General features: G+C 46.5%; 1 protein-coding gene across 4 annotated transcripts in view; it reads left to right on the top strand.

Annotated features, from left to right (window-relative positions):
- Window positions 1–280: 280 nt before the first annotated feature.
- NSD3 (nuclear receptor binding SET domain protein 3) overlaps window positions 281–11,003 on the top strand; it is a 48,158-nt gene continuing 37,435 nt past the window's right edge. For all 4 annotated transcript variants that reach the window (XM_042801349.1, XM_042801348.1, XM_042801350.1 and 1 more), the window contains exons 1-2: window positions 281–617; window positions 9,133–9,860. In XM_042801349.1, the coding sequence (XP_042657283.1) occupies window positions 9,177–9,860 (684 nt within the window). In that variant the 5' untranslated portion in view covers window positions 281–617; window positions 9,133–9,176. The remainder of the gene's footprint in view (window positions 618–9,132; window positions 9,861–11,003) is intronic.

Raw genomic sequence — 11,003 nt, 5'->3', positions numbered from 1 at the left:
GAGCAGAGGGTGGGCCCCACGGCTCCTGGTGGGTAATACCCATCCCGGGGGAATGCTCGAGGCCTGGCTGCGCAGGGCGGGGCGCGGCCGCGCTGCCCGCCCGGCTCCGCCTCCCCCGGTGCCCCGGGGGATTTGGGGGGGGGCGGAACTACATCCCCCGTCGTGCCTTGCGGCGGGCGCCGCCCCCGGCGGCCAATGGGGCGCGGGGGGCGGCGGGGTGGCGCCTGCGCGGTGCGGCGCGGCGGCGGCGGCGGCGGCGGGGGGGCGGAGGCGGCGGGCGCGCAAGCGGGGCCGGGACCCGGGCAGAGCGGCACGGAGCGCCGCCGTCCCCCGCCGCCAGCGGTCGCCCGCGCCCGCCCGCGCCCCGCCGAGCGCCTCCCCTTGGCCGCACCGGCCGGGAGCGGGCGGTGGGGGGAGCGGGCGGCCTCCCCGGGGCGGAGCCCGGCGCCAGCGGCGGGGGCGCGGAAATCGAGGCCGGGGCTCCGTCGCGGCCTTGCTGCTGTTGCTGCGGGAGGAGGCGGGGGAGGCCCGCCGCCGCCGCCGCCCCCGCCGCCGGCCTTTGTCTCCGCTGGGCTGGGTGGACGCGGCGGGGGCAGTTAGAATGGAACAGACTGAAGGTGAGGGCGGCGGGCGGCCGCGCTTGGCGGGGGCGGTGGCGGCGGCCCGCCCGGGCTTAAAGGGGCCGAGGCCGCCATGTTTGGTGCCGGCGCCGCGGCGGCGCCGCGGTCCCCGGGGCCGCCCCCGCGGAGGGCGGGCGGTGGGGCGCGGGCGGTGGGGCACGGGCCCCGGGGCACGGGCGGTGGGCCCCGGGGCGCGGGCGGTGGGCCCCGGGACGCGGGCGGTGGGCCCCGGGACGCGGGCGCTGGGGCACGGGCGGTGGGCCCCGGGGCGCGGGCGGTGGAGCACGGGCGCTGGGCCCCGGGACGCGGGCGGTGGGCCCCGGGCCGTCCCGACCCCGCGGGCAGCGCCGGGCGCGGCGGCGGCCCGCCGTCTGCCCGGAGCCGCGGAGGGCCGGGGCGGGCAGGGCTCCGTGGGGCGCAGCGGGACCCGCTCGCTTGTCCCCCCGCCCCAGGCTGGGTTTTGGGCAAGCGGCGGCCGCCAGCGCTTCCCCAGCCCTCGCTCCGGCCGGCGGGCGGTTCGGCGGCGGGTCACCGAGGAGGGTTTGGGGGGGGAGCCGGTCTCGGCGAGCCCCAAAGCTCCGTGGGGGGGAGAAACCTGGGGCTGGAGCCTGGACCGCGCGCTTATGGGACGATGCAAAGCCGGCTTGGGGACCGAACCGCGTACTTGTCAACTTCTCCGATAAACAGGTTTTCCTTGCGTGCTCTGAAGCATGGGCATAAGGGTTTGTTGTTTCTTGGATTGTTTTTGTTTTTTTTTTTTTTTTTTTGCGCTACTCTCTCTGCTTTCATTTGACGGTCAATACACTTAACAATTTTAACACAGGTCTAAGATTTTCAATTTGTTGTTAAATAAAATTTTATGTTAACGTAGTCCTATATATACCAACCCACACAAAAGACAATGTAAAGTAGTTTATGATCCGAGTTGAAGAAAAAATTGTAGCCTGTTTTGATGACCATTTAAGTCTTCCAGTGGCTTATTGTAGAGATGCACAGAGAATATTTTGGCAGTTAGATTTAAAAAATAAATAATAGTAATGAACTGCTTGAAAAGATTTTGCTCCAAAAAGCGAGCATGTAGTTTATGAAGTTACAGAGTAAGAGTAGAGGATGGTGATCAAAGACTGTGTGCTTTGTTTTAATACATCTGTGGGTTTGCATTTTTCAGTTTGGCAAGTTTGTCTGAGTTTGAAGCGGTTCACGTGAAATACGTTGCAGTTATAACACTGATTTTGATAAGTGAAAGCATGTAACCACTCTTACAATATTTGGTATTGCCAAAGATCGGACTTCTGGTTTTATGTGAATATCAATCTGTGGCTTTCCTTGAACAAAAGATTGTCTTCCACATCTCCTATTTGAATCCTGAGGCTCTAAAAACAAACAAGTACTCTAAACTCATATTCAAGACAAACCCCTTTTCTCCCTTTTTTTTTTGTTTTTCTTTTTAATGCATAGCATTTTCTTTACTATGTGCCAGTTGTTTCTTTCCATGTCACCATGGGAAACTTGTTAAAAGTGGCCTTATCAAAACCATATTACAGGCATGACTTTTTCTTCTGGCACTTAAGAAAACACCAAACCACCTTTAAAAAGGTATACAGGGAAGTAGTCGGCCTTACTGCGTGCTTTAAAGTTTGTCAGGAGGCCTCTGATTCACCCTCAGTGTCTGCCAGAAGAGACTGCTCAGTCCAGCTGAAGTCAGTAGAAATCTACAGGCTACAGTTTTTCTGCTAATGAGTCTACATGTTGTTGAAAAACTTGGTATTGTCTTAACGTATGTAAATAAAACTTCCCGTGCATGTTTTCTTAAGTACATCCAGAACAAAATGGGACAAAGCAGACTGCAAATACTGAATACAGGAATCAATAAGAATAATTATTTCTGGCTACAGTACGTATAATTTGAACATCACAGAATGCTGTTACAGTTGATAAAGGTGACCCTCCAGGTGATTTTCGACATGGCTGTGGAAGAAGTGTGGGTATGTTGGGTTCTCACGAGGAGTTTGGTGGCAGGTGTGTGTGCTGAACTTCAGCAAAGTTGTAAGGTGTTGAGAGGAGAAATGGAAACGTGACAGTCAATTGCATCACTTCAGAATCCTGACCAACCTAGCCTGTTCCAGCCAAAGAGCTGTCTGTCTGTAAAACACCTCCAGCAGTGAACATCTAGTGAGGATAGCTGCTGTGTGGCTTGACGTTTGAGGTGACCATTACCAGTGCAGGTTAGATACGGGCATACATTGGAATGAAACAGTGCAGAAAGGGGCAGTAAACGTACGTCTGGTGAGTCAGGTAATGAAGGAGTGGTAGGATAGGAATAGATCTTTGACTCTCTCTGATTCGGGTCTCTCTGGACAGGAGCTGGGTTGTCATTTGTGCGTACAGCTGACCCAGAACTTCTGCTTTCAAGGCTGTTGATAGAAAGTCCAGCTCAGGGTGACAAGGCAGTGACACCGTTCACTGAACACATAAGACTGACTCAAATTGTTGCTTTTTTTTCAACTCAGTCAGTGAGCCAGTAGGATAGTTTCTGTTCTCACAGCAGATACTTTCCATCTGTGTGAAATGCCTTGCCTCTAACTAAAGTGCTAGCCCAACTGCTTTAGGCAGGGCTACCCACGTGGTGGTTGTCAACAGAAAAGGGTAAAATTCGTTCAGGAAGGTTTTGTGGAAACTCAGTTCACAGTAGATCCGTGCTGCGCTTGACGAGTAGATGTTGTGTTGGCTCATCACTGTGGTGATAGCCGGCCTCAGATTGCCAGGCGGCCGTGCTGGTGGGAGCAGGGATTGTGAGCTGGCAGCCATGGGCAGGAAGCGCCCGGCACCCCGCGGGTCTCAGTCGCTTGGCAGCCTCTGGCTACGTGCGGCCCGTTTGTCCAAGTTCCGCATCCAGCGGGCTTTGGAGACAGCCCTCCCTCCTCCTGCTTGGGAGTCTTCACCTTGGGCTCCTGTGCAGTGATGAGTAGTGGAGGGTGCTTCTGACATTGAGGAAGTTCCTCTTACGCATCGCATAGTCACCACATCTTTTCTCACTTTTTTGAGCTCTTCCCGATTCAGCAATAATACAGTGGATAGATGCACGTTTGTGTATTGTTCAGGTAAAGTGCTACTGTGTTGCTGTATTTTGTGCAGACCTACAAAACTCTCTCATTGGGAGGAAGAAAGGCTTTCTTCAGATAGCATCAGCATTGTTCAGAATTGTTTGATAATCTGAGAGGTCGGTTATTATTTAGTCTACTGCAGCATGAAAGCAACACCTGAGAACATCAGTATCTTGTTTTCTAAGAGTGAAGTTGCTAAAAACGGCTTTAGATAAGTGCAATTGTTGGTGAAAAATATGAATCGAGAGGATTTCTAATCTCTTTGAAACTTTCCCATGACCAGGCGCTCACTGTTGAAGGTGTAACTGAATTTTTCAAGGTACGCTCAGTCAAGTTTAGAAGCTCGAGGTGGGAAGTGAGACAAGTGTAGTGTTAATTTAAGAAGGAGCACTGTAAGAGCTCTACTAGGCTGACCTACCTTATCTAGTACTGCTTACATTTTTTATTTAATTGACTTTTTCCTCTGATACTTTGAACTGTGACTCTCCTGTGGGCAACATGAAAATATTTGCTGAAACAGTGTCCATGTGTAGAGTCTCAGTGTCTGTAAACAGTTGTGTTTTCCTGCTCAGCCAGAAGATCCTACAGCCGTGGGAAAGGACAAGTACAGAATGCTGGCTACCCGGTTTTAGAGAACAAACTCTTTCTCTCATTAGGAAATTCAGTTGCCATTTTAAAGGTATCATTGATTTCAAGTTGTTTTCTAGTTTCTATAAAGTATCCACTTCCTATAAACCTTGAAATAATTAAATTGTTTCTTTATCCATTGGTTGAGTTCCAGTGTCATATCAGTGCGGTATCTGTTATGGGTCATATTTGGAAGCCAAATTCTACAGCTTGCAGATGTACTGTAAGGCTGATACTGTAATTTAAGAGAGTAATCGCTGTTACAGTGAAAAGAATTTATTCTTCAATACTTTTCTGCAAGATCAACACGTATCATTAAAAAAAAATCACATTCACTTGTGGTTAAGGTAGTGTTCCTCTGCTGAGGAAGGATAGGTATGACTCTCTTGAGCCTGTTGTTGATATTTCAATGACAGTGGGGTATTCTTTGCACTAGAGTTTGGGAGTGACTTTTACAAAGTAAACCTTCCTGAGGTTTAAATGTTGAGAAAGCTATATGTTCAGGATTCATCACTTTGTTGTATTATTTCGATGCTCCCGGGGCTGTCCTTTTACTGTAACGCAGCCCCGGTGCCACTTCAGTGGATAGCAACTGAGAAATGAGCAAACTGATGCAGGGTTTTGGAAAGGAAGAAGGGTGGGAGAATCTGGGTGTGTTAACAGTGATGACAGCAAAAGGCTCAGAAGGAAGAAGCTCCGGGTGATGTCAGCTTTGTGGGAGGAGAACAACCTCTTGTGTTCTAAGACTGTTGAGAGTAGCAAGTTGGTGAAGCAATAATCCTTGCTCCTGCAGCCTGCATGGGAAGATAATGGGGCAGGTGTGCAAACTGTCCCGGCTATGAAGCATGGGCTAGCATCGAGGACTATTTTAAGCAGGTGAGCTCCAGAAAGGAATTACTTAAAAAAATAATAATCAGACTATTATCTTTTACCGGTAACTCCTAAATCCAATGTCAGTAGGGTGTTTTGAAGTTCATTAATCCACAACTTCTGTCACGTAACAAAATGAAGCACACTGATGACCCGTCCTCTTCGATTAGTGCCCCTGGAGGCGGGCGCACTGACAGCTTTGGGGCCGGGCCGCTCCCGAGAGCGGGGCAGCCTGGGCGGACTGACCTGGAGGGCTGGATGTGGAGGAGATAAGAGGCACCAGACGCTGTCGTGCAGCTTTTGAATTCTGTTAATACTGTGTCTGGATCTCATTAATACCGCTTTGGTGGGATAGCTGTACCAAGGTATCAGTAGAGAACTTCTGCTTCTCGACACTAGCAAAGCTGCATTGTCGCTATACCTTATTGCAGCCCTTCTGAGAAAAATAAGCTGTCCTGGCAAGAGCATCCTTTGTCTGTGTATGGGTAAGGACTTTTGCTGGCTACACTGATCAATTAGTGCATCTCACTTTAGTCCCAGACAGACATGACCGTGATGAGAAGCCTGTAGTTTTGTCACGGCTTAGTGCTCTAGCCGTGTGGCACGGAGTTCTTCCTATTAGGAGCAGGGCTGGGGCTCATAAAGAGTCTTCATTAAATCACTCAGCAGTCTGTAGATCATCAACTTTTGAATGATGTTTATAGATGGAATTATAATGGGCGAATATGAATAGCTTAATACAGGACTTTGTAATCGGCCAGATATATGCTTGCAACATCCCGGAGAATAAATAAACTTTGGTGTCCCAGTGAAATGCTGAACAAAATACTTCGGTTTATATCCCAACTTTAAAAAGTGTGGAAGCTCTTTTAAGGAAACACTACAAGTTGCCAGTGTAGTAGATAAAGGTCTGCTCTAACTTCAGAGGGATGGGAGAAGGTAATGCTGAAACCTTCTGCTTAGGCTGTTGTACATTTTCAGTGCTTCTCAAACTGAAATGTTTGGCTGTGGATTGCATGAACAGCCTTCTAGTGTTCTGTATGCATCCTCACCTGATGATGTGGCTCAATTTTAGAGAAGCTTTTAAGGGAGATTTAAGTGAATTCAGCGGATCAGAATTTCTGTAATGTTGCCTAGAGTGACATGCCATTAAACTGCTGCCAGAGAAGTGAACTGAATGACCAGATTATGTAACCCGCAGGTCACAGTAGTAGGAGAGAAGGATTTTTTTTCTCCCTGATACACCAGTTGAGGCACAAGTTCTCACTCTGTACTTAGTGAATTGTGTGACTAGATGTGCAGATGTACAGTTTCAGGGCAGTCTCCTGAATGTAAATATCCATTGCTAATTTGAAAACGAGAGTTTGTGGAGGCCCTAAATCTGATGGCGTTGGCTGGGTGGAGGATTAGTTATTCTGTTAGCAGCAGTGAGGGTTTTTTTCCTCTTACACCATGAGATGCTTGCTCATTAGAGGAGCTCTACTGTCTAGTGAAATGAGTAGTCTGTCTTGATATTTGACACTGTAAATAAGGCCAAAGAAATGCACCTGGGGAAAAAAATATCTTTTAAATGAATTATTGTCCTTTCTCTTACCACTCAACAGAGAAATGAAAAGTGTTAAAGTTATTTTACCACCTCAGATTAGCATCTTCCAGCAGAAACCAAAACTTACAGAGTTTCCACTCAGACTTATAAGAAGGAAAACGTAAAGTATAATTACTCAAATACCATGTGATATTAGCAAAGTTATCCTTAACAAAGCACAGAATGCTGTATGTTGTTTTGTTTTATAGAGTTTCATTTTCTGCAAGTTGATTTTTGCTTTTTATAGTTCTGGTGTGGCCACACCAAAGTTTGGGTCCTGGTGTGATATACTTTAACAGATCTCTTCTTTAACATTCTGGTTCTTAGTTCAAGTCAGGAGTAATTCTGAAATTTCTTGAACTATTTCTGCTTTGACTCTGTGCCAGGATGACTGAAGCGCTACTGCAGCTTCTCAGGATAAGTTGGGGTTTTTTAAGCCTTCGGCAGAAAAAAAAAGATTGAACCTGGTTTTAGTAACAAATAAAAGCAGCCGGGGGTGCAATTTCTTACTAGTGTGAGAAATCTGTTGTTTGCTCTTCAGTTTGGCAGATGTAAAGTAACAATTAATTGGTAAGTAGTACAAACAGTCCCACTTCCTCTTCCTAGAATGGGTGGTGGTTTTGTGTTTTTGACCTTGATACGCAATCCTGCTTGCTCCATGTGCTGTCCCTCAGATGTGCTGTCCCCTCAACAGTAACATTTCTGTGTTGGTTTTGTGGCTGATGTGCAGAGAGCTGCTGGAGAGGAGGGATGGGTTTACAGCCATGAGAATTAAAAGTTACTGCAATGAGTGAATTTTGCTGCATAGCATTGTGCTGTTGTTTCTCTAAGTCACTTAATTACAGTGACAAACGTAACCCTAGTTGATTGTGCAGAGCAGTAAAATGAATACAAACATCAATGTAATCTGAGTACAAAGTCCACAGAACATACAGCAAAATTCTGATCAAGTTCTTACTTGTTACGGTTATAACTTCAGTTTCTTTTTGCAGTCTCAGAGGAGGGAGGTGTTCTTGGTGTTTTGAAAACTATTAGATAAGGTATTGCGATGTGTTGCATTGGGAGGGTGAGAATTCAGTGTGGGCAGGGTTATATGTAGATTCTTATTATGAGAAATATCTGTGGGATGTGTTAATGTCACTTCAAACCCTGACCAAAAGGGCACAGTAACCCTCCTTTATGCCTACACAGAGGCAGAATAAATAATAGAGAGCTATGTTTACTTTGGAAGGGCTAAATTGACCTTGCTGTGGAAGCAAACTTGTATTTCGTACCTGAAGTTCAGGTCACTGTATATTTCTTGTTGAGCATTGGTATTATTTAGGTGAATGCAGAACTACTGGTTCTCTGAGCCAGTAGTTGGGATTTGAAAACCTAACTTTTCTAGTCTGATTTTGTTTTAATATGCAATGGAAAATTGAAAGCATGTATGACAGCTTTCTCAGCTGTAATCTAATTCTGTGAATAGCCTCAGGTTTTGGAGATCTTTTGATGCTGAAGCTATTTTTCTCTCCCTCAGAACCACGTAGCATTTAAGCTCTAAGTGTTTAATATTAAAATAAGGCAGGGGGATGAGGAGAATAAACCTCCTCACTTAGCTGCTGAGAGCCAATGGGTGCAAATTCTCTGCTTTTCTGGTGAGGGAAGAGGTTGGGAAACCCCATCTGAGGCTGGCTGACACTATGAACTGGTTTTCCCAGCAGCTGAGGTGGAATGACCTATTCACTGTAATTGTGCCATTGTTCAGAAAAGCCCACGGCTTCGCTCTCCTGCTGGCCAAGGGCTGCTCATCTGTCTCGAATTTTGGCAAGGAAGTGGGGAGGAGGAGGCGAGGTTTCTGTCTTGAGTGGTCTTTCTGTGTTTTTTCTGTCTTGTTCAGTTTGCAGTGACTATGGTGTCAAGAGAACTCGTATCTTCTGTATGTTGAGGGTCAGAGTATGCTGTCTTATTGCTTTGTGTTAGAATAATGCTTCCTAGTGCCAAACGAGGAGGGCTATAGAGGATGGAATTTGGAATTTTAGCACCATTATTCTGACTTTGTAATGCTTGGGCTTATAGTTTTTAAGCACTTACAGGTGCTTATAACATTTCTTTAAGTGTCTTGGAAAAGAAAGTGGTTGTGTAAAAAAAGCTGTTCTGCAGAAATGTGTAAATAGCCCTTTTTAAAGATTTAGTAATACCAGTCCTTTGAATCCACAGGAGGGTGGCTACTGAAAGGGGGGGGGGGAATTGGTCTTCAGGTCTCTCTTTTTCTCAACAATTTAATTTGCTTGATTATTACCTTTTGATTTAAGCTGACTTCTTCTTTCCCTTCCCCTGCCTTTAGGCCCTATGAGAAAAAGGGAAAGCTAAGGATGCTGGAGCAGAACAATGGATTTCTCTTTCTCTTTCATGCAAGGGATCATGGGAAACACAATTCAGCAACCACCTCAACTCATTGACTCAGCCAACATCCGCCAAGAGGATGCCTTTGATGCCAGCAGTGACATTGCTGAAGATGGTGGTCAAACGCCATACGAAACTGCCCTGCAACAAGGCTTTCAGTACCCTACGCCCACGACGGAGGACCTTCCACCCCTCACTAATGGCTACCCACCAACCATCAATATGTACGAACCTCAAGCCAAATACCAGACGTACAGTCAGTATCCCAATGGTTCAGCCAATGGTTTTGGTACAGTCAGAAACTTTAGTCCCCCAGAGTATTACCAAATGGAAAACTCTAACGCAAGGCCGCATGAAGTTCTGGAAAAACCTTCCCCTCCACAGCCGCCACCTCCACCACCACCTTCAGTTTCACAAACGGTGATTCCAAAGAAGACTGGCTCACCAGAGATCAAATTAAAAATAACCAAAACTATCCAGAACGGCAGGGAATTGTTTGAGTCCTCTCTGTGTGGGGACCTTTTAAATGAAGTACAAGCGAGTGAGTATGCTAAGGCGAAACATGAAGGGAGAAAAGAGAAAAGGAAAAAAAGTAGCAAGCATGACTCTTCCCGATCGGAAGAGCGCAAGCCGCACAAAATTCCAAAATTAGAACCAGAGGAGCAAAATGTAAGTGGAATAATAGTTTCAGCCATCTGTATGCCTGATATTGTTGATGGAGTATTCATCTTCAGCAGTGGTTTTCCCTTACTTTTAGTTGTATACGTACTTAAAGTCATGAGGCTTTATTTATTTGTCAGATACTCAATGTTAGATTGCTAGGAACTGTATTTCTAGGACAACACAGTTCTGGTTAAAAGACTGAATATGAAAAATAAATGTTAGAAAAGGATATGTAGTATTTTAAAATACTATTTAGTGTTTTAGAATGTTCAGAGCTTGCTACACTTTGGACGGTGTTGAAGATGGGGCTTTTGTCCAAAAGCATAGAAGTGTACACATTCCTAAAACTACCTCTCAAAATAATGCTGGGTTATTCAGTGGGAAGTTGGGTTACTTGGAGTGTTCAGCATTGCAGCTTTTAATTAATTTTTGAAAGGTATTATAAATACCTTTCAAAAGAGATAAGGGGGGTGTATCTCAAAAGAGATATGAAACCTAAGAGCCGTGTAGCATATGTAGAAGCCAGTAGAAAATAGTAGGCAAATTAGAAGTACAAGTTGACTTTGCAAACTTTGAGGAATTTCAATATTGATATCTATGACTGTTTCTGTCAAGTTTTTTCATATGGCTGTATGTATACAGGGTGTGTATACATAAGTGATGTTCTAACTTGGATTCCAGGAAGTAGAGAGACGAAGTATAGGTCTTCACTACTCTCAGCCATTCTTTTTTATTCAATTTTATAAGCCATTTCATTACTTGTTTCCTTTTCTCTTGCTTGCTCCTGCCCACTCTGCGATACTGGTTTCTGTATTTCCCAGTTTGAGGGGAGTGTGTAGCAGAGAGGAGTGGCGAGTGTCTGCAATGGGGAAGTTGCCCTTTCAGGCCAGGGCGGAAGCTGCCCAGCTCGGGCTGGGCTGTTACAGTATGGAGCTGAGTTTCTTGTAAGTTCCTGTGAAACCCCCTGGTACTTGCTGCTTTTGGTAGGTTTGGGAGAAGATCCTGTCCTGCTGCTCTAGGATTGCAGGTTCATATGCTTGATGTAGTGATGGTGGTGTTACTTTTAATGGGAGACACGCGAATTTCACGTATGCACACCCCTTACCAGGAATATTTACAAGTTTATAACTGTTACATCTCCCGTCTGGT

Source organism: Tyto alba, unplaced genomic scaffold (assembly GCF_018691265.1).
Source record: "Tyto alba isolate M040663 unplaced genomic scaffold, T.alba_DEE_v4.0 Super-Scaffold_34, whole genome shotgun sequence".
NCBI lineage: Eukaryota > Metazoa > Chordata > Aves > Strigiformes > Tytonidae > Tyto > Tyto alba.
Note: the sequence above shows the minus strand (reverse complement) of the source record. Positions and strands in the feature narration are given on the sequence as shown.